The 25,051-nt window shown below is 40.1% G+C and overlaps 1 protein-coding gene across 2 annotated transcripts in view; it reads left to right on the top strand.

Annotated features, from left to right (window-relative positions):
* LOC128684710 (splicing regulator SDE2) overlaps positions 1–25,051 on the top strand; it is a 68,574-nt gene that overhangs the window by 32,245 nt on the left and 11,278 nt on the right. For both annotated transcript variants that reach the window (XM_070104125.1, XM_070104133.1), the window contains exons 5-6: positions 8,775–8,944; positions 16,272–16,374. In XM_070104125.1, coding sequence (XP_069960226.1) covers positions 8,775–8,944; positions 16,272–16,374 — 273 coding nt within the window. The remainder of the gene's footprint in view (positions 1–8,774; positions 8,945–16,271; positions 16,375–25,051) is intronic.

The raw sequence follows: 25,051 nt of genomic DNA, 5'->3' as shown, positions 1-25,051 counted from the left end.
CTCCACATCACACACAAATTAGCCTTGAGGACATTGTTTTTCCTGAACACTCTGGGAGTTTCAGAGTGATACACCAATAAAGGCTTCACTTTGCAATCACCACTAGCATTAGCACACATCAAGAGAGTAAGCCTGTCTTTCATAGGCTTATGTCCTGGGAGTGCCTTTTCCTCCTGAGTAATGTAGGTCCTGCTTGGCATTTTCTTCCAAAACAGGCCTGTTTCGTCACAATTAAACACTTGTTCAGGTTTCAATTCTGCACTCTCTATGTACTCCTTGAATTCCTTCACATATTTTTCAGCTGCTTTTTGGTCCGAACTGGCAGCCTCGCCATGCCTTATCACACTATGTATGCCTCTATGATTCTTAAATCTCTCAAACCAACCTTTGCTGGCCTTAAATTCACTCACATCACCACTAGTTGCAGGCATTTTTCTAATTAAATCGTCATGCAACTTCACATATGATCGCTTGAGAGATGCTGTCTCCTGCTATCTGTTTTTCATTTATCCACACCAATAAGAGTCTCTCAACATCTTCTATCACTTGCGATCTCTGTTTCGAAAACAAAGTTGCACCTTTGGCAAGAACAGCTTCCTTGATTGCCGTTTTCTTGGCCACAATAGTAGCGATGGTTGATTGGGGTTTTATGTACAACCTGGCCAGCTCGGAGACACGCACTCTACTTTCATACTTAGCAATGATCTCTTTCTTCATATCCATAATAATTCTCACCCTTTTTGCTGTAGGGTTGGCACTAGAAGCTTTCTTGGGGCCCATGGTGACTTATTTTGGAGGTGCAATCACTAAAAACGCTATGATAATATGAAATGTTCTGATTGTATGTTTGGATGCAACTGCGGTGGCTGGCTTGTAAACACTGGCACCCACGGGACAAGTGAGGCGTGCTCAGGCCACACGTGGACGTGTCTTGAACAGAACAAATCGAGTTGGGCGAGTTTTTTAGCGCTAGCCGAGGCAAAATTTTTGCGTTAAAATGTATCGCTAGGCGGATTTAGCGTTATGCGATGCGTTCGTTAGGCGAGGGTCCACTGTATTGTCACACATGGATGCAGGTTGGTCCAACACGCGACTTATGGCTGAGTGTAATTTGGCAAAGTCAGCCCTCTATGATATCAAGAAGGCTCGTGATAAGATTATGGCCTACACAAGTGAGTTTTCTGCCACCTCAAAATCTGGAAAAAGTGCCTAAAGTAAAGTGATGGCGAAGCCACAGAGCTTGGAATTCGATGAGTGTGTGATGAAGTGGTACCTACAACAACGTGGTAGTGGTATGATGGTTCGTGGCACTGAACTATCATACCCAGTGCCTCCAAGACCAAAAACTTCAGCAGCAAGGGCAGGTGCCGAAACACTTTTGGGGTATTTGGAACATCCACTGTCTACAGCCCATTTGAAAAGTTATGGTCCTGTGATCTGTGAAATCTGGGAGGCTGTTATTCGAGCCCAGAGTGTCTGGTCCCACTGCCAGACAATGTTGGACTCGTTTTCTAAACCTACAGCGCCGTCGCCAATGGTGATATGATGGGGTACAGATGGCTATATGATGGTACGGATGTGCATTTTTTTCCTCATGTATCCGGAAACTCGCGTGCTTCCGAATCAGTCTCAGCCCATATAGTTTGGATATGAGAGGTATCACTGTATTATGTACATGAATGGTATACAGTACTGACAAGATGAAAATTAGACACATGCAACATCTGGGTATCTTTAATGTAGATGTTTCACCATCCAGATTCTTCATGACTATGGTGCTCTTCACACCAACTCCAAGGCTGAGGGACTGATTACCTCATCTTTTGTATATACTAGTTCTACTGTCTTCAAATTATGTCCTAGAATTTGTATTCATAAAGCCACTGGATGGCAAAACATCTACATTCACAATACCCAGATGTTGCATATGTGTCTAATTTTCAAGTATGTATGATGTTTGTGATATGTAGCATGTTTATTGTATAATCTTGAAAAAAAATCATAGATTGATTAATGAAAATGTCTATATTTGTAATATACGACATTTAACCCTTTGAGGGTTTCGGCCGTACTAGTACGTCTTACGCGCAGGGGTTTTTGACGTACTAGTACGCACAAATTCTAGCGCCGTCAAATCTCGCGGGAAAAGGCTGGTAGGCCTACATGTGAGAGAATGGGTCTGTGTGGTCAGTGTGCGCGGTAGAAAAAAAATCTGGGACCCAGTGGTGCTTTGTGGGAACGCCATCTTAGTAAACAATATCCACCATGCCTCGCGGTAAGAAGCTCCTCACTCCTCGGCGAATTGGGACACTTTTGTTCCCCAGTGACAGCTCTAATACAGATGGAAGTGCCAGTGAAGATGAGTTTCAAGGTTTTGGTGAGGTTTTGACCGAAACTAATGACCATAATATCGGTAATAGTGAGGAAAACCCAGACGACCCTCAGCCTTCCACCTCTGGTGCTGGGCCGTCTTGTTCATGTTCAGTTGTACCAGAATCCAAGAGGAAACTTCTGTTTTCCCAAATCCCAGACTCAGATGAGAGCATATGTGATGATAGTGATAGTGAATATGAACTACAAGCTCTTCAAACTAGTTCCAGTAGTGATAGTGAAGTGCAATATTCCCCAGTGAAGCGTCAGTATATACGACGATATATGCGCTCTGGTAGTGTGCCATATGCTATTCCAAGGGGAAGGAGTGCATCTCGGAGTACATCCCATGGCTGTGCAACAGGAACAGACAGTGAAAATGACGATGATACTGTTGCAATTGGGATGGAAAATGTGCGTGGTGGTAGTGGTGCCGGCGGTGAGGCACCAGCAGTGGGCCATGCTGCCACCCATGCTGCCACTCATGCCGCTGCCTCAGCTGATCTACAACAAAGGCACCCCACCCACCCACCACACCAGCCTCCACAACCACAACCTCCACAACCACAACCTCCACAACCACAACCACCTGTCATTGTCCAGTACCCACCAGCAGACCGCACCTGGGATTGGCAGGAAGCTGTCAATTTTGTTCCAAATGCCCACCAGTTTGATGACAGCCAAAGTGGAATACGGCCATCTTGTACACTTGGGAACAATGCCACTGAACTGGAATGTTTCGAGTTATTCTTTGACGAACCACTAATAGAAAGTATTGTCATGGAAAGCAACACATACTACGAGTACACCATGGCAAACACATTACTTTCACCAAAATCACGTCTACACCAGTGGAAGGAGGCAACTGTGGCTGAGATGTATCTTTTCTTTGCCACAATAATGCTTACGCCACATGTGTATAAGCACAAAGTGAAATCATACTGGTCAACAGACCGCCTGATTGCAACCCCAGGTTTCAGTGATATAATGCCAGTGAATCGATTTGTGCTAATGTTACGTATGCTTCACTTCTCAGACAAAACCAGGCCTGACAGAAACGACAGGTTATATAAGATTAGGAATGTGTTTGTGTATCTGAAAGAGAAATTCAGTACGCATTTTTATCCCTTCAGGAAGCTTGTAATTGATGAGTCTTTGATTCTGTTCAAAGGAAGACTTTCTTTCAAGCAGTACATATCAAGCAAGAGGAAATGCTTTGGTATAAAGTTGTTTGTGCTTTGTGATTGTTACAGTGGTCTGGTATTGGATATTATTGTGTACACTGGAAGTTATACATTGCAAAATACCAGGAAGCTATTGGGCATCTCAGGTGATGTGGTTAGAACAATGATAGAACCATACCTTGGTAAGGGGCATTTATTATATACAGATAACTGGTACACAAGCCCCTCACTCAGTGATTTTTTGTGAGTGAACATGACAGATGTGTGTGGCACAGTGCATGCAAATCGGAAACATATGCCCAGGTTTGACTCTGGCACTCGTAGAGGTGAGGTGCAGGCGTTTGCTGCCAATGACATCATGGCATTTCGGTGGCATGACAAACGAGATGTCACACTGTTGTCATCAGTTCACCCTAATGAAATGGCAGACAGTGGCAGGCAGCATAGAGAGAGAAATGAACCCATTCTAAAACCTGCAACTGTGATTGATTACACCTTCAACATGCGTTCAGTGGACAAATGTGACATGCAGATTGGGTTTGCTGATTGTGTTCGCAAGAGTTATAAGTGGTACATAAAACTCTTTTTCCATCTTCTGGACATTTCCATGCTCAATGCTTATAATATGTATAAAATGAGGACCAGAAACAAACCACAGTACGGCGAATTCTGTTTCTGTCATCAGACAAATAGTATTCAAGTACCAAGGAACAGCACCTGCAATTGACCGCCCACCAAATTATCAACAACTACCTGCTCGTCTGAAGCAAAGTGATCACTTCCTGGTAAAAGTGCCTGCTACTGCTTTCAAGAAAAAGGCTCAGAAGAGGTGTTACGTCTGTTCACATACAAAAAAACGCCCACAACAACGCAGAGACACTAGTTTTATGTGTGAGGAATGTAAAACACCACTGTGCATGACACCATGTTTCAAAGAGTTCCACAGGCTGCAGAACTTCTAGAAACATTCCCTGTGACTGTATATGTGTATATAAAATATAGAAAAATAGTAATAAACAACATTTCATATCATTTGTTTGTGTAAATATTTTCTATAAACAAAATAATGACAACAGTGTTTACGCCCTTATTGTGTAGTATTGAAAAAGAAATAACTTACAAAATAATGATCATGTTGGCCTCAGAGGCCATAAAAGTTTCTCAGAAAAATTGAAAAATAATTGAAAATAGTACATAAAAAAGTAAATAGAAAAATACTGGGTGACGGCAGTTGGCGATGTTACCAGATGTTGTTCAATTTTGGCAAACTTCATGCCTCCATATCTCGGTAAGTATTGACGGTAAAAAATTTTTGTTTAGCCTATAATGTTTAGAAAAAAAAAATCTATTTTTTCATAAGAAAAAAAAATTTTTTTTTTGAATTTTGGCCGACCCTGAGAACGAGTTTTGGAGAGGGCCTGTCGACCCTCAAAGGGTTAAAACAGCCCAGAGGGATTATTATTATTATTATTATTATTATTATTATTATTATTATTATTATTATTATTATTATTATGGCATCTTCAACACTAGTGAGACACTCTTATTGGTTTTAATGTGTACCTGCATGCCAGCACAGTGTGTAAGTTTATTTAGGTACAGGTACACATAAGTATAATTATCAGAGTATGTATAAAATATGCAGTAATTATAAAACACTTGAAATTTTGGAAAGTTTCCTGGCATCATTGAGAGACAGAGCTCACTGAGGATGTAAGCAAGCAGAGTGGCACTCAGATGCTATAATAGCAAATCAGGGAGCCGTATAAACAAATTTTTGGTTATAATTTGATATGTTTGTATTAGCGAATTGGTGTAAAATGAAGTGCCATGAAGTGGGGCTCTCCTGTCACAGAAAGTAGTGAACTTTTGTAAAATAAAAAAAAATCAGTTATGTTGAAAATTTTCATCCACTATGTTGGGACAGTGTTTTGTACAGTACAGATAACTTGTTCCCCCCTCTGCAAACTTTTATATCATTGTAAATTTTATGTACAGTTTTTGTTGAAAATGCTGCAATACTTTATCTTAAACATGTCTGTCTACAAGGCTTGGTATTGTACAAAAGTATCCCTTGTATATGATACTGACCACTGAATTGTCAGAACACGAAGTGTTACAAATGCTGCATCTACTAAAGTAGGCATCTACCAGAGAATGCTAGGTCAGCTTATTGATACCACTCTATCATCTAACCTGTTTCTGGCTCTTTTCCCTGGCTGGACATCATCAAGGCAACACCTCTCCTCTTCACCCTGTCTGGTAGAACTTTGTTCTCTGGTCTTGTCATGCAGACTCATTTTTTGGTAGAGTATGTATGATATGGAAGCCTGTAATTGTTTTACATGATGGTAGGATTGCTGGTGTCTTTTTTCTGTCTCATAAACGTGCAAGATTTCAGGTATGTCTTGCTACTTCTACTTGCACATAGGTCACACTACACTTGCATGCACAAGTATGTATACACACCCCTCTTGAGTTTTCTTCTATTTTATTATTGGTTCTTGTTCTTGTTTATTTCCTTTTATCTCCATGGGATAGTGGAACAGAATTCTTCCTCTGTAAGCCATGTGTGTCGCAAGAGGCGACTCTAATGCTGGGAGTAAAGGGCTAGTAACCCCTTCTCCAGTATACATTACTAAAGTTAAAAAGGGAAGCTTTTGTTTTTCTTTTTGGGCCACCCTACTTTGGTGGGATACAGCCGGTTTATTGAAAGATGATGATGTGTGATATGGTGAGCCAGAACATATATCTTGTACTCGGTGCAACTCTGTACACACAGCTTTGTTTAGAATAAATGATTTTTTTTTTTTTACATTTTCTGAGGTGAATCAAGACATTCAATGTGCTTCAGGTCCCAAGTCTAACTCTAGATCTGATTTGCTCTGACTAACATCTATGCACTGTTATAGTTGGGGTTTGGAAGTTGCTGAACTCAGATTCTATAATTTGGAGTTTTTTGCCTTTTATGGAGGACATATTCCATGTCCCCAGTTAGGGTCAATGTTTCCTTCCTTGGGCGATGCTGTGCTGCTTATGGATGCTTCGTACATTTTGCAGTTTGGCGATCTTTACTGTTCAAAGAAAGCAGTGATTGTTGCCTCTTGGTTGGTCAGGAGTTAGTCTATTTAGGAACTTATTGCTTTTGTCAGTAACATTCTTTATTGAATCTTGCTGAGCATGCCACACACATGTATATTACTTATTCTAGTACATACTTTTGAGTATAATGCAGTACAGTAATGTACCATATGGTAAAGTTTATCATTAAGAATAAAGTATTGTACAGTATTGTAAATGATAAAAGCACAGTCTAAATATAATGTACAGAAATATTGAATACTCATAATAATTATCAAACCTATGCACCTAGTGGTGTTTAGGAGCCTAATTCCAACATCATTAATTTTATCTGTATACATGTATGTTGTTAACTCTAGACTAACCTTTTGTTTAATAAAGTTCTCATACTTTTTTTGTTGGTAATTATTCAACCGGTTGCATTCCCATTTGCAAAACCCTGTTGAGAAAGAGCACTTGTCAAATACTATGAGGAAAAACTTAACCCCAGATTGCTATGAAAAGCTCCGTATGGTACAGTACATGATAATTGGTCTTGAGTTCTTACTGACGAACTGTTACAAAGCCAGAAATAGGCTAAATGCTAGAGGAGGAGTATTATACTATTTTCTGGTGATGTCTGTACCAATAGATGTTATATTTGTAACATCAGGGAAATAGGAATCTGGGCCTTCAGAGGGTATGTATTTGTAATGTATCTAATGTGTATCTAGTACTGTATCATGTGTATTCTTGTAGCCTAAAAAAGCATTTGATATAGTACCACATCAGAGATGAGTCCATAAATTAGAGGAACAGGCAGGGTTTAAATGCAGAGTACCCTGGTAGGTCAAGAGGTATCTGAATGACAAAGTAGACAATAACAGTAAGGAATGAAACAGAATGTGGGAAAGAAAGTAACAAGTGGGCCTTTGCAAGAACAGGAGATTCCATCCCTAAATTCATAATTTTTGTAAAGATTCTTTATCTCTAAGTTCTCCAGTATCCTTTATCTTTACTATCTTTTCAAAGAAAAATGAAAGTTTTTCTTTTCAAATTTAGTAATTTATACAGGGGAAGGGGTTACTACCCCCTTGCTCCTGGCATTTTAGTCACCTTTTATGATGTGCATGGCTTATGGAGGAAGAATTCCTTTTCAATTTACCTTGGAGATAAGAGGAAATAAGGAAAAACAAGAACTATTAAGAATATAAAAGAAAACCCAGATGGGTTTGTAAATGTGTGTAACATGCATATGAAGAGTGACCTAAGTATAAATAGAAGTATCAAGATATACCTGTTATTCCACATGTTTATGAGACTGAAAAAAAGACACCAGCAATCCTACCATCATGTGAAACAATTACAGGTTTCCGTTTCACACTCGCTTGGCACGATGGTAGTTTTTCCCTGGGTGGTTGCTGTCTACCAACCTATTAAATAGGAACTATTGACAGTATGTATGGTAAAATAAAATATTAGATGATGTATCATTTCAACCAGGAAAATGACAGTGGATAATGAAGCCTTTTAAATTGAGAAACAGTGCCAATGGTAATGCTATTCAAATCACTGTGTCAACACATGTGGTTCAGGATTATTCAACTTGCTATCAGCACACAGTGGACACATTGCCAGAACAGGTGTAAAAATTTCAAGAGGAAATAGAATTAGTACCTTTTCCAAATGCCAGATCAGCCAGACTGTGATGGACATGTAGACTAGTAGGCCACCAACAGTAAAAAAAATCTGGTCAAATAGACAACCAACAGAAAAGTCTGGCTCAAGGCTGGGCTGCAAGACTAGAAAAATTCTTGAAGCAAGTCAATGGATATATCATGGGTACAGTAGCCATATGCAAGTCATACAGTTCATAAAAAGCCTGCAGTATTGAGCATTGTTATTATGTAGTAATGTATGTTCATGGTCTGATTGACCTTAGTATAGCTTACATTAGCTTGCAATCATCTGCACAAAGCAAGGGACACTAGTAGTTGACAATTACTGCTTTTAAAATGAGATCCAGTATACATAATTTGTCTGCCGAGTGATTACCTTACATTGGCAGGTGCTATTCATGTGATCACTGCAACATTGTGGATAAAACAAAAAGGTAATGAAATGTCATACATCTTTAAAAACATTTTTTATTTTTTTCAGATTAAAGGACTTCATCAGCAAAAAAGCAGAAAGAGAGCGAGAAATGCAGGAACGAAAACGTCAAAAGTTTGAAAAGTTGAAAGAAACTCCAAAGCACATCTTTCAAAATGACTCCTATTATCAGCAACGGGAGCTGAGGGAGAAAAACCTCTATGACTCTCTAGATAAAGGTGAGCTTCATTGGGAGACAGCCAACTTGAGGAAGTGGAATAAGAATCTTTCCTCTGTAAACCATGCGTGTTGTAAAAGTCAACTAAAATGTCGGGAACGATGGGCTAGTAACCCCTTTTCCTGTAATAATTACTAAGAATAAGAAGAAAATTGTCAAAGTGGGAGTGGGAAAGGCACTGTCAAGAAATTTTAATGAAAATAAGAAAATTTTGGAGTGAGTTAAACAAGTTAAGAAAGCCTAGAGAACGAATGGATTTGTCAGTTAAAAACAGAGGAAGGGAGTTAGTAGATGGGGAGATGGAGGTTTTGGGTAGATGGCGAGAATATTTTGAGGAACTTTTAAATGTCGACAAAGAAAGCGGAGTGGTAATTTCATGCACTGGCCAGGGAGGTATACCATCTTTTAGGAGTGAAGAACAGGATGTGAGTGTGGGGGAGGTGCGTGAGGTATTACATAGAATGAAAGGGGGTAAAGCAGCTGGAACTGACGGGCTCATGACAGAAATGTTAAAAGCAGGGGAGGATATAGTGTTGGAGTGGTTGGTATTTTTGTTTAATAAATTTATGAAAGAGGGGAAGGTACCTAGGGATTGGCAGAGAGCATGTATAATTCCTTTATATAAAGGGAAGGGGGACAAAAGAGATTGTAAAAATTATAGAGAAATAAGTTTACTGAGTATACCAGGAAAAGTGTACGGTAGGGTTATAATTGAAATAATTAGAGGCAAGACAGAATGTAGGATTGCGGATGAGCAAGGAGGTTTCAGAGTGGGTAGGGAATGTGTAGATCAAGTGTTTACATTGAAGCATATATGTGAACAGTAATTAGATAAAGGTTGGGAAGTTTTTATTGCATTTATGGATTTAGAAAAGGCATATGATAGTGGATAGGGGAGCAATGTGGTAGATGTTTCAAGTATATGGAATAGGTGGTAAGTTACTAAATGCTGTAAAGAGTTTTTATGAGGATAGTAAGGCTCAGGCTAGGGTGTGTAGAAGAGAGGGAGACTACTTCCCAGTAAAAGTAGGTCTTGGACAGGGATGTGTAATGTCACCATGGTTGTTTAATATATTTATAGATGGGGTTGTAAAAGAAGTAAATGCTAGGGTGTTCGGGAGAGGGGTGGGATTAAATTATGGGGAATTAAATACAAAATGGGAATTGACACAGTTACTTTTTGCTGATGATACTGTGCTTATGAGAGATTCTAAAGAAAAATTGCAAAGGTTAGTGGATGAGTTTGGGAGTGTGTGTAAAGGTAGAAAGTTGAAAGTGAACATAGAAAAGAGTAAGGTGATGAGGGTATCAAATGATTTCGATAAAGAAAAATTGGATATCAAATTGTGGAGGAGTAGTATGGAAGAAGTGAATGTTTTCAGATACTTGGGAGTTGATGTGTCAGTGGATGGATTAATGAAGGATGAGGTTAATCATAGAATTGATGAGGGAAAAAAGGTGAGTGGTGCATTGAGGTATATGTGGAGATAAAAAATGTTATCTATGGAGGCAAAGAAGGGAATGTATGAAAGTATAGTAGTACCAACACTCTTATATGGGTGTGAAGCTTGGGTTGTGAATGCAGCAGTGAGGAGGCGGTTGGAGGCAGTGGAGATGCCCTGTCTAAGGGCAATGTGTGATGTAAATATTATGCAGAAAATTCGGTGTGTGGAAATTAGGAGAAGGTGTGGAGTTAATAAAAGTATTAGTCAGAGGGCTGAAGAGGGGTTGTTGAGGTGGTTTGGTCATTTAGAGAGAATGGACCAAAGTAGAATGACATGGAGAGCGTATAAATCTGTAGGGGAAGGAAGGCGAGGTAGGAGTCATCCTCGAAAAGGTTGGAAGGAAGGGGTAAGGGAGGTTTTGTGGGCGAGGGGCTTGGACTTCCAGCAGGCGTGCATGAGCATGTTCGATAGGAGTGAATGGAGATGAATGGTATTTGGGACCTGACGATCTATTGGAGTGTGAGCAGGGTAATATTTAGTGAAGGGATTCAGGGAAACCGGTTATTTTATATAGCCAGACTTGAGTCCTGGAAATGGGAAGTACAATGCCTGCACTCTAAAGGAGGGGTTCGGGATATTAGCAGTTTGGAGGGATATGTTGTGTATCTTTATATGTATATGCTTCTAAACTGTTGTGTTCTGAGCACCTCTGCAAAAACAGTGATTGTGTGAGTGAGGTGAAAGTGTTGAATGATTATGAAAGCATTTTCTTTTTCGGGATTTTCTTTCTTTTTGGGTCACCCTGCCTCGGTGGGAGACGGCCGACTTGTTAAAAAAGAAAAAAATTCTAGCGGCTTCAAATCAAGCGGGAGAAAGCTGGTAGGCCTACATGAAAGAGAACGGGTTTGAGTGGTGGGTGTGCACCCTGTGAAAAAAATCGGGACTCAGTGGTGCATTGTGGGAACGCCATCTTGGTAGTCCATTTTCACCATGTCTCGCGGTAAGAAGTACGTGCCTCACTCCTCGGCGGACTGGAGGTCTTTTGTTCCCAAGTGATAGCTCTAACAGTGATGGAAGTGCCAATGAAAGTGAATTTCATGGTTTTGGAGTGTGTGACCGAAAGCAGCACCCAGGATAACGTAATTAGTGATGAAAATTCAGACAACCCACAACCATCCACATCTGGTGCTGGGCAGTGTCATTCAAATTTACGTATCTGTACCAGGACGAAAGAGGAGACTATTTGCCAGTGTACAAGACTCACATGTGAGCAGTGAAAGTGATAATGATAATGATTTCAAAGCTATTGAAAGCAGTTCTAGTTGCGACAGTGAGGGTGAATATTCTCCAGTGAAGCGGCAGTATATACGATGTAGCATGCATTCTGGTAGTGTGTCATATGTTGTTCCAAGGGAAAGGAGTAAATCTCAGAGTACATCCTGTGGCCTTACACCACGAACTAATAGTGAAGATGATGATATTGTTACAATGGGTATGAATGATGTGACTGAGGCAGCAGATGGTGGTGGTGATAGTGATGGTGGCATGAGTCATGTGGCACCAGCAGCAGGCCACTCTACTACCGATGCTGCTAACTCGGCACAACCACAACCAGCCTCGACCAACCGCACACTCCCACAACATCCACAAACACAATCTGCACAACCACAACCACCTTTCAATGTCCAGAACCCACCAGCAGACCGCATCTGGGATTGGCAGCAAGGTGACAATTTTGTTCCCAATCCACACGACTTTGATGAAACACAAAGTGGAATATGGCTATCATGTACACTTGGGAACAATGCTACTGAACTGGAATGCTTTTAGTTATTCTTCGATGAACCCCTGATGGACATTGTCAGGGAAAGCAATACATACTTTGAGTACACCATGGCAAACAATTCTTTCACCTAGATCACGCCTTCACCAGTGGAAGGATACAACTGTGGCAGAGATGTATCTGTTCTTTGTCACAATAATGCTTATGCCACATGTGTATAAGCATAGTGTCAACACATACTGGTCGACAGACTGCCTGATTTCAACCCCAGCTTTCAGTGACATTATACCAGTGAATAGATTTGTGCTACTGTTACGTATGCTACACTTTTCAGACAAAACAAGGCCTGACAGAAGCGACAGGTTATATAAGATCAGAAATGTGTTTATGTACCTGAAACAAAAGTGCTGTATATATTTTTATCCCTTCAAGAAGCTTGTTATTGATGAGTCTTTGATTTTGTTCAAAGGCAGACTCTCATTCAAGCAGTATATACCAAGCAAGAGGAAACGCTTTGGTATAAAGTTATTTGTATTGTGATTGCAAAAGTGGTCTGGTTTTGGATATAATTGTGTACACTGGCAGTAAAACATTGCAAGATACCAGGAAGTTACTGGGTATCTCTGGTGATGTGGTTAGAACAATGATGGAACCATATCTTGGTAAGGGGCATATTTTATATACTGACAACTGGTACACAAGCCCTTTACTCAGTGATTTCTTGTGAGTGAACACGACAGATGTGTGTGGCACAGTACGTGGAAATTGTAAACATATGCCCAGGTTTGACGCTGGCACTCATAGAGGTGATATTCAGATGTTTCCTGCCAATGACATCATGGCATTTCTGTGGCATGACAAACGTGATGTCACACTGTTGACATCAGTTCACCGACATGAAATGGTAGACACTGGCAAACAGAATAGAGACCAATGAACCCATTGTAAAACCTGCAGCTGTGATGGATTTCAACCTCAGTATGTGGTTAGTGGACAAATGTGACATGCAGATTGGGTTTGCAGGAGTTATAAGTGGTACATAAAAATTTTTTTCCATCTTCTTGACATTTCCATGCTGAATGCTTATAATATGTATAAGTTGAAGACCAACAACAAACTCAAATAGGGTGAATTTTGTTTCAGTTATCAGAGAAAAATAATATTCAAGTACCAAGGAACAACACTTGCAATAGACCAGCGCCCACGAAATTATCAACATGCCCTCTCGTCTGAGGCCTGGTGATCACTACCCCATACCACTGCCTGCTACTGCTTTCAAGAAATACGCTCAGAAGAGGTATTATGTCTGTGCACAAAAACGCAGAGACACTTGTTTTATGTGTGAGGAGTGTAAAACACCATTGTGTATAGACCCATGTTTCAAAGAATTCTACAAGCTGCAGCAGTTCTAGAAAAGTGTCCAGTGATTGTACATATGTATATATATTATAAAACAATCGTAATAATAAAAATTTTGTTTGTGTAAACAAGTTTTGTAAACAATGATACTAGTGTTTTTGCTATAATTGTGTTACATTCAACGAATGTATATATGAACATTGCACCATACTTTGGTCTCACAGGCCACATAAGTTACGTGAAAAAAAAGTAGTGAAAATAACAAGAAACCTTCGAATGCAAGTAAACCAAAGTTTACCGGGTGAGCGGCAGTCGCCGCCGTTGCAAGTGGCCCAGAGCGATATTATTACCATCGACTTACCTTGTTCACTGAATGTAATCATTTCTAACAACTACCTTTAGATGCCATCGTAAATGAAGGAAGAAGTGATGAGAAGTCATGCTGAGAATTGTAAACAAAGCCGAATGGGTTCAAGGGAATCACTGGGTTAAACGTGCATTGATGCGCATTTTCTCTGGTGCTGGAACAGAGAAAACCTAATTTTTTCCCTCAGCCCGGCTACCTCGCCTCATATTTATGTGAAATTTATTGTACTGTGGATGTATGTACCATGTATATTTGTTATGTAACATGTTTCTTATATAATTTTGAAGAAAATATCATAGATGGATTAATGAAAATGTCTATATTAAGGTAAAATAAGACATTTAATGTGCCCAAGAGTGATTATTATTATTACGTATTAGTATCATTATTACTAGAGGGACACTCTTAGTGATTTTAATTTGTACCTGCATGCCAGCACAGTTATTTTTTTTTATTATCACACTGGCCGATTCCCACCAAGGCAGGGTGGCCCAAAAAAGAAAAACTTTCACCATCATTCACTCCATCACTGTCTTGCCAGAAGGGTGCTTTACACTACAGTTTTTAAACTGCAACATTAACACCCCTCCTTCAGAGTGCAGGCACTGTACTTCCCATCTCCAGGACTCAAGTCCGGCCTGCCGGTTTCCCTGAACCCCTTCATAAATGTTACTGTGCTCACACTCCAACAGCACGTCAAGTATTAAAAACAATTCATCTCCATTCACTCCTATCAAACATGCTCATGCATGCCTGCTGGAAGTCCAAGCCCCTCGCACACAAAACCTCCTTTACCCCCTCCCTCCAACCTTTCCTAGGCTGACCCCTACCCCGCCTTCCTTCCACTACAGACTGATACACTCTTGAAGTCACTCTGTTTCGCTCCATTCTCCATTCTCCACTCTCTCAACAACCCTTCCTCAGCCCTCTGGACAGCAGTTTTGGTAATCCCGCACCTCCTCCTAACTTCCAAACTACGAATTCTCTGCATTATATTCACACCACACATTGCCCTCAGACATGACATCTCCACTGCCTCCAGCCTTCTCCTTGCTGCAACATTCATCACCCATGCTTCACACCCATATAAGAGCGTTGGTAAAACTATACTCTCATACATTCCCCTCTTTGCCTCCAAGGACAAAAGTTCTTTGTCTCCACAGACTCCTAAGTGCACCACTCACCCTTTTCCCCTCATCAATTCTATGATTCACCTCATCTTTCATAGACCCATCCGCTGACACGTCCACTCCCAAATATCTGAATACATTCACCTCCTCCATACTCTCTCCCTCCAATCTGATATCCAATCTTTCATCATCTAATCTTTTTGTTATCCTCATTACCTTACTCTTTCCTGTATTCACTTTTAATTTTCACTTATATGTTTCACTGTAAACACCTGGTCCACACACCCCCTACCTTTCCTAAAGCCTCCTTATTCATCTGCTATCCTATTCTCCATCTTACTCTTAATTCTTTCAATAATAACTCTACCATACACTTTACCAGGTATACTCAACAGACTTATCCCCCTATAATTTTTGCACTCTTTTGTCCCCTTTGCCTTTATACAAAGGAACTATGCATGCTCTCTGCCAATCCCTAGGTACCTTACCCTCTTCCATACATTTATTAAATAATTGCACCAACCACTCCAAAAACTATATCCCCACCTGCTTTTAACATTTCTTTCTTTATCCCATCAATCCCGGCTGCCTTACCCCCTTTCATTTTACCTACTGCCTCATGAACTTCCCCCACACTCACAACTGACTCTTCCTCACTCCTACAAGATGTTATTCCTCCTTGCCCTATACACGAAATCACAGCTTCCCCATCTTCATCAACATTTAACAATTCCTCAAAATATTCCCTCCATCTTCCCAATACCTCTAACTCGCCATTTAATAACTCTCCTCTCCTAGCACAGTATGTAAGTTTATTTAGGTACAGGTCTACATAAGTATAATTATCAGAGTATGTATAAAATACATAGTAACTTTCAAACACTTGAAATTTTGGAAAGTTTCCAGTCTTAATGGAGAGACTTGCTTACATAGAATGTAAACAAACCGGTGGCTCTGTGACCATATAGAAGGTCAGGTGGGGGGAACCGTATAACAAGTTTTGGTCATAATTTGAAATGTCCATATTAGCGGAATGCTGCAAGGCGAAATGCCATAAAGTGGGGACCTACTGTACAAGTCACTTCGCAACATCCTACATGTAGGCATGTCGTAGACTTAAGTGAGAAAAGATAGGTCCATCTTCCTTCTTTTGTTTGCACATTAACCTCTTGGGTTAGGCTTCAGTATGCGAATGTTTAACCAAGACATACGTGTTACAGTGTTAATGTGCATTTTTGTTTCAGCTTTTGAAAATATGAACGATAGCGGTCCTTCTGGTATCAAGAGACAGTGTCCAGATAGCAGAGAGAAAACTGCCTTTAAGGCTAAGAGAGGAAGATTCATGGAGTATGTACCTATACATTTATTGGTAAAATTACTGAAATATTAGTTAAATGGAGACTAGTAACAATGAGACATTTATTACAGCTGTGTTTTGCTTACCAATGATTTTGTCAATAAAAACAGGGTATAGAAAGGGAACAAAGTGGGCAGCAGGAGGCAGGACATAAATCATGGTAGCTGTAATAAAATGATTTGTTGTGTTCGATAACAACAGGGTCTATCATTTTAAGGAGGATTCATGCTAATATATCAGAGAGGATGAAGCTGCCTTTGATCTGTGTCAGAGTATCTGAAATGGAGATTAATGCCTCTTCTAGGCACTTTCATCTGTGGGTTTCTTATTCTTTAATTATTAAGTGAGCATCATTCCATGTCATCAGATGATTGGTGGTGATCTGTTATTGTGCATGTGTATTATTCAAGCCACATCTGCATGCATGTGTTCATTTAGACATGTCCTAGGTTTCTAGCTGTTTTCCCAATGCATACCAGTCATTGCAGAGGTTTACATTCTCTGTGGAAGCTGGGACAAGGTATATACACATTAAGGAAAATCACTAGAAACCTAAGATATGTCTAATTGAACACACATACACATGCAGATACAACAACCTGAACAGTGCAGATGTACAACACTAGAAAAACACCAGTCATGATATAACTGAACCACTTAATGATTAAGGAACCAGAAACTCACAGATGAAAATGACTAGAAGCAGCCTTAATCATCATTTCAGATACCGCTACACAGAGCAAAGGTAGCTTCATAATGTCTTGAAATATAAGCACACATTTTCCTTAAAAAAATAAACTCCATTATCACCTGAGAACAATATTCTTACATCTATTACTATTATCACTACTATGAATTCATGATGACTTTCTGCCTCCCTCTCCTCGCTGTGTTCCTTTGATATACCCACTGCATCTTGGTACTGATTGCATTGGCTTGATAATCTCTTTAGCAACTGAAATGCAGTTGTAATAAATGTTGGACTGGTCACTGTTTCCTTTGCCTAATAGAGTATGTACCTATTTTATATCTGCAATTTCAGTCAACACTTTCATTAATGGTTAATGAATGCAATTAGCTGAGTGTATTCTATTTGGATCACACTATTGATTGTAATATAATTGCTAAATTTAATTTTTTTCTAAAGTTTAAATTTTTTGCATGTATGTATATATTTATTTTATTATATTATTATCACACTGGCCGATTCCCACCAAGGCAGGGTGGCCCAAAAAAGAAAAACTTTCACCATCATTCACTCCGTCACTGTCTTGCCAGAAGGGTACTTTACACTACAGTTTTTAAACTGCAACATTAAGACCCCTCCTTCAGAGTGCAGGCACTGTACTTCCCATCTCCAGGACTCAAGTCCGGCCTGCCGGTTTCCCTGAACCCCTTCATAAATGTTACTTTGCTCACACTCCAACAGCACGTCAAGTATTAAAAACCATTTGTCTCCATTCACTCCTATCAAACACGCTCACGCATGCCTGCTAGAAGTCCAAGCCCCTCGCACACAAAACCTCCTTTACCCCCTCCCTCCAACCTTTCCCAGGCCGACCCCTACCCCACCTTCCTTCCACTACAGACTGATACACTCTTGAAGTCACTCTGTTTCACTCCATTCTCCATTCTCCACTCTCTCAACAACCCTTCCTCAGCCCTCTGGACAGCAGTTTTGGTAATCCCGCACCTCCTCTTAACTTCCAAACTACGAATTCTCTGCATTATATTCACACCACACATTGCCCTCAGACATGACATCTCCACTGCCTCCAGCCTTCTCCTTGCTGCAACATTCATCACCCATGCTTCACACCCATATAAGAGCGTTGGTAAAACTATACTCTCATACATTCCCCTCTTTGCCTCCAAGGACAAAGTTCTTTGTCTCCACAGACTCCTAAGTGCACCACTCACCCTTTTCCCCTCATCAATTCTATGATTCACCTCATCTTTCATAGACCCATCCGCTGACACGTCTACTCCCAAATATCTTAATACATTCACCTCCTCCATACTCTCTCCCTCCAGTCTGATATCCAATCTTTCATCACCTAATCTTTTTTGTTATCCTCATAACCTTACTCTTTCCTGTATTCACTTTTAATTTTCTTCTTTTGCACACCCTACCAAATTCATCCACCAATCTCTGCAACTTCTCTTCAGAATCTCCCAAGAGCACAGTGTCATCAGCAAAGAGCAGCTGTGACAACTCCCACTTTGTGTGATTCTTTATCTTTTAACTCCACGCCTCTTGCCAAGACCCTCGCATTTACTTCTCTTACAACCCCATCTATAAATATATTAAACAACCACGGTGACATCACACATCCTTGTCTAAGGCCTACTTTTACTGGGAAATAATTTCCCTCTTTCCTACATATTCTAACTTGAGCCTCACTATCCTCGTAAAAACTCTTCACTGCTTTCAGTAACCTACCTCCTACACCATACACCTGCAACATCTGCCACATTGCCCCCCTATCCACCCTGTCATACGCCTTTTCCAAATCCATAAATGCCACAAAGACCTCTTTAGCCTTATCTAAATACTGTTCACTTACGTTTCACTGTAAACACCTGGTCCACACACCCCCTACCTTTCCTAAAGCCTCCTTGTTCATCTACTATCCTATTCTCCATCTTACTCTTAATTCTTTCAATAATAACTCTACCATACACTTTACCAGGTATACTCAACAGACTTATCCCCCTATAATTTTTGCACACTTGTCCCCTTTGCCTTTATACAAAGGAACTATGCATGCTCTCTGCCAATCCCTAGGTACCTTACCCTCTTCCATATATTTATTAAATAATTGCACCAACCACTCCAAAACTATATCCCCACCTGCTTTTAACATTTCTATCTTTATCTCATCAATCCCAGCTGCCTTACCCCCTTTCATTTTACCTACTGCCTCATGAACTTCCGCCACACTCACAACTGGCTCTTCCTCACTCCTACAAGATGTTATTCCTCCTTGCCCTGTATACGAAATCACAGCTTCCCTATCTTCATCAACATTTAACAATTCCTCAAAATATTCCCTTCATCTTCCCAATACCTCTAACTCTCCATTTAATAACTCTCCTCTCCTATTTTTAACTGACAAATCCATTTGTTCTCTAGGCTTCCTTAACTTGTTAATCTCACTCCAAAACTTTTTCTTATTTTCAACAAAATTTGTTGATAACATCTCACCCACTCTCTCATTTGCTCTCTTTTTACATTGCTTCACCACTCTCTTAACCTCTCTCTTTTTCTCCATATACTCTTCCCTCCTTGCATCACTTCTGCTTTGTAAAAACTTCTCATATGCTAACTTTTTCTCCCTTACTACTCTCTTTACATCATCATTCCACCAATCGCTCCTCTTCCCTCCCGCACCCACTTTCCTGTAACCACAAACTTCTGCTGAACACACTAACACTACATTTTTAAACTTACCCCATACCTCTTCGACCCCATTGCCTATGCTCTCATTAGCCCATCTATCCTCCAATAGCTGTTTATATCTTACCCTAACTGCCTCCTCTTTTAGTTTATAAACCTTCACCTCTCTCTTCCCTGATGCTTCTATTCTCCTTGTATCCCATCTACCTTTTACTCTCAGTGTAGCTACAACTAGAAAGTGATCTGATATATCTGTGGCCCCTCTATAAACATGTACATCCTGAAGTCTACTCAACAGTCTTTTATCTACCAATACATAATCCAACAAACTACTGTCATTTCACCCTACATCATATCTTGTATACTTATTTATCCTCTTTTTCTTAAAATATGTTTTACCTATAACTAAACCCCTTTCTATACAAAGTTCAATCAAAGGGCTCCCATTATCATTTACACCTGGCACCCCAAGCTTACCTACCACACCCTCTCTAAAAGTTTCTCCTACTTTAGCATTCAGATCCCCTACCACAATTACTCTCTCACTTGGTTCAAAGGCTCCTATACATTCACTTAACATCTCCCAAAATCTCTCTCTCTCCTCTACATTCCTCTCTTCTCCAGGTGCATACACGCTTATTGTGACCCACTTTTCGCATCCAACCTTTACTTTAATCCACATAATTCTTGAATTTACACATTCATATTCTCTTTTCTCCTTCCATAACTGATCCTTGAACATTACTGCTATCCCTTCCTTTGCTCTAACTCTCTCAGATACTCCAGATTTAATCCCATTTATTTCCCCCCACCAGAACTCCCGTACCCCCTTCAGCTTTGTTTCGCTTAGGGCCAGGACATCCAACTTCTTTTCATTCATAACATCAGCAATCATCTGTTTCTTGTCATCCACACTACATCCACGCACATTCAAGCATCCCAGTTTATAAAGGTTTTCTTCTTCTCTTTTTTAGTAAATGACTACAGGAGAAGGGGTTACTAGCCCATTGCTCCCAGCATTTTAGTCGCCTCATACGACACGCATGGCTTACGGAGGAAAGATTCTTTTCCACTTCCCCATGGACAATAGAAGAAATAAAGAAGAACAAGAGCTATTTAGAAAAAGGAGAAAAACCTAGATGTATGTATATATATATGCATGTGCGTGTCTGTGATAGTGACCAAAGTGTAAGTAGGAGTAGCAAGATATCCCTGTTATCTAGCGTGTTTATGAGACAGAAAAAGAAACCAGCAATCCTACCATCATGCAAAACAGTTACAGGTTTCTGTTTCACAGTCATCTGGCAGGACAGTAGTACTTCCTTGGGTGGTTGCTGTCTACCAACCTACCAACCTACTACCTATGTATATATGTGTATTTTTTTTTTAACATGTCGGCCATCTCCTACCAAGGCAGGGTGACCCAGAAAAAGAAACACTTTACCATCATTCAACACATAATCAATGTTTTTACAAAGGCACTCGTATATGACAGTTTAGATGTCACTCCAAATAGCCAATATCCCAAACCCCTTCTTTTGAAAGTGCAGGCATTGTACTTCCCACCTCCGGGACTAAAGTCTAGCTAACCGATTTCCCTGAATCCCTTCACAAAGTATAACCCTGCTGACACCAACAGCTTGCCAGGTCCCAAAAACCATTCATCTCCATTCACTTCTATCAAACATGCTCACACATGCCTGCTGCATGTCCAAACCCCTTACACACAACCTATTTTACCCCCTCCATTCTTTCTTACAGCAATCCCTACCCCTCCTCCTCTCCAAGTCATCCTGTTTTGCTCCATCCTATCTAAATGATCTTACCACTTCATCAACCTCTCTTCAGCCCTCTGAATTATACTTTTAGTAACTCTACACCTTCTCCTAATTTCCACACTATGAATTCTCTGAGTAATATTTATATCACACATTGCCCTTAGACACGACATTTCAACTGCCTCCAGCCTTCTTCTCGTTGCAGCATTTACAACCCATGCTTCACAGCCATATAAGAGTGTTGTACCACTATACTCTTGTACATTCCCTTCTTTGCCTCCATGGATAATGTTTTTTTGTCTCCGCGGATACCTCAATGCACCACTCGCCTTTTTCCCTTCGTCACTTCTTTGGTTAACCCCATCCTTCATATATGCAATGAGATCACAGTAAACAGATGATATCACAATATGCAGAACAACCACTGTGAAAAAATAGTGAACTTCCAAGCACTTTTGTCGTTTCTCACGTATCGAGGAACTGTAAAAATAAAAGATCAGCCGAAAGCATACATGGGCGAGATTACACCTTGTGGTTAACATGCAACACCTGACCCTTTATGATGATGTGGGTAGGTGGCCAAGGAACTGTCAGACGCAGCTTATATTTTACCTAAACTTTAAGATTTTAACTTTGTTGAATAGTATATCTTAAATTCTTCCTAAATTTTATTAATTATAAATGAGTTTAATTTGTATAATCCTAAATTAATATTCATATTAATTTCAACACTATTTTTATGAAACTTTATTCTATTATATTTCTCTCAACCTTTGACTTGCTTGATACAAGTTTCTCGACCTTTGAAAGTCAATTGGATAGTTAAAATCTCGTGTGAATAAACAGAACATTAAACTCTTGTCCACTTCTAATGCTATATTTGTGTTGTTGTACTCTTAGTTCAAGACATTTCCCAGTTTGATTGTAATAAACTTTTTCACATTTTTTACAGGGAATCTTGTAGATACAGTCATCAGCATATTTTGGGAATTTTTAATCAAAAGTTTTTTTTACTGTATCAGAATTTTTAAATACATCTTTGACATTAAAATTCTTAAGCAAAGAAGGTATATCAAGAAAGTTTTCACAGTAAGGGAAACCAACATATTTTTAGATGAATAAGGTTATTTGTACTTTTTTGAATTGTAAAAAGTATTTCTAGCATTTTTAAAAGATTTGTTAATTAAGTGTTTTGGGTATTTTAGATCATTAGCTATTTCATAAATTTTCGAGATTTCTTTATCTTAGAACTCTGGAATGCAAATGCAGTGGACCCTCGACCAACGATGGCATCAATTAACGATAAATCCGACTAGCGATACATTTTATCGCAAAATTTTTGTCTCGACTAGCGCTAAAAAACCCGACCAACGCTATTCGTTCTGTTCGAGACGCGTCCACTTTGGCCTGAGTGCGCCTCACTTGTCCCATGGGTGCCAGTGTTTACAAGCCAGCCAGCCACCGCGGTCGCTTCCAAACATACAATTGAAACATTTCATATTATCACAGCCTTTGTAGTGATTGCACCTGCAAATTAAGTCACCATGGGCCCCAAGAAAGCTTCTAGTGCTGACCCTACAGCAAAAAGGGTGAGAATTACTATGGAGATGAAGAAAGAGATAATTGCTAAGTATGAAAGTGGAGTGCGTGTCTCAGAGCTGGTCAGGTTGTATAGTAAACCCCAATCAACCATCGCTGCTATTGTGGCCAAGAAAACGGCAATCAAGAAAGCTGTTCTTGCCAAAGGTGCAACTATGTTTTCAAAACTGAGACCGCAAGTGATAGAAGATGTTGAGAGACTCTTATTGGTGTGGATAAACGAAAAACAGATAGCAGGAGATAGCATCTCTCAAGCGATCATATGTGAAAAGGCTAGGAAGTTGCATGACGATTTAATTAAAAAATGCCAGCAACTAGTGGTGATGTGAGTGAATTTAAGGCCAGCAAAGGTTGGTTTGAGAGATTTAAGAAGCGTAGTGGCATTCATAATGTGATAAGGCATGGTGAGGCTGCCAGTTCGGACCACAGAGCAGCTGAAAAATATGTGCATGAATTCAAGGAGTACATAGACAGTGAAGGACTGAAACCTGAACAAGTGTTTAATTGTGACGAAACAGGCCTGTTTTGGACGAAAATGCCAAGCAGGACGTACATTACTCAGGAGGAAAAGGCACTCCCAGGACATAAGCTTACTCTGTTTATGTATGCCAATGCTAGTGGTGATTGCAAAGTGAAGCCTTTATTGGTGTATCACTCTGAAACTCCCAGAGTGTTCAGGAAAAACCACGTCCTCAAGGCTAATTTGTGTGTGCTGTGGAGGGCAAACAGTAAGGCATGGGTCACTAGGGACTTTTTCTATGACTGGTTACACCATGCATTTGCCCCCACTGTGAAAAATTACCTAATTGAAAATAAATTGGACCTTAAGTGCCTCCTGGTATTAGACAATGCTCCTGGTCATCCTTCAGACTTGGCAGAGCGACTTTCTAGGGACATGAGCTTTATTAAGGTGAAGTTTTTGCCTCCTAATACCACTCCTCTCCTGCAGCCCATGGACCAGCAGGTCATTTCCAACTTCAAGAAACTGTACACAAAAGCTATGTTTGAAAGATGCTTTGTAGTGACCTCAGAAACTCAACTGACTCTAAGAGAGTTTTGGAAAGATCACTTTACCATCCTCAATTGTGTAAACATTATAGGTAAGGCTTGGGAGGAAGTGACTAAGAGGACCTTGAACTCTGCTTGGAAAAAACTGTGGCCAGAATGTGTAGACAAAAGGGATTTTGAAGGGTTTGAGGCTAACCCTGAGAATCCTATGCCAGTTGAGGAATCCATTGTGGCACTGGGGAAGTCCTTGGGGTTGGAGGTTAGTGGGGAGGATGTGGAAGAGTTGGTGGAGAAGGACAATGAAGAACTAACCACTGATGAGCTGCTAGATCATCTTCATCAGCATGAGGCCACACCTGAGGAAACTGCTTCGGAGGAGGGGATAGAGAAATTGAAGAAGTTGCCTACTTCTAAGATTAAGGAAATCTGTGCAGTGTGGCTTAAAGTGCAAACCTTTATGGATGAAAATCACCCTGACACAGCTACTGCAGGCCATGTTGGCAACCTGTACACTGACAATGTTGTGAAACACTTTAGAAATATCATAAAGGAACGGGAGGTACAGGCCTCTATGGACAGATATGTTGTGTGACAGAAGTCCAGTGACTCTGAAGCTGGTCCTAGTGGCATTAAAAGAACAAGGGAAGTAACCCCGGAAAAAGACTTGCTACCTCAAGTCCTAATGGAAGGGGATTCCCCTTCTAAACACTAAGAAGATCAACACTCACCTCCTCCCATCCCATCAATCATCACCAGATCTTCAATTAAGGTAAGTGTCATGTAACTGTGCATGTCTCCTTCAGTTTGTGTGTATTAAAATTAATATTTCATGTGGTAAAATTTTTTTTTTCAATACTTTGGGGTGTCAGGAACGGATTAATT

Source organism: Cherax quadricarinatus, chromosome 5, assembly GCF_038502225.1.
Source record: "Cherax quadricarinatus isolate ZL_2023a chromosome 5, ASM3850222v1, whole genome shotgun sequence".
Lineage (NCBI taxonomy): Eukaryota > Metazoa > Arthropoda > Malacostraca > Decapoda > Parastacidae > Cherax > Cherax quadricarinatus.
The sequence above is the reverse complement of the archived record's forward strand: the minus strand, read 5'-3'. Positions and strand labels throughout refer to the sequence as shown.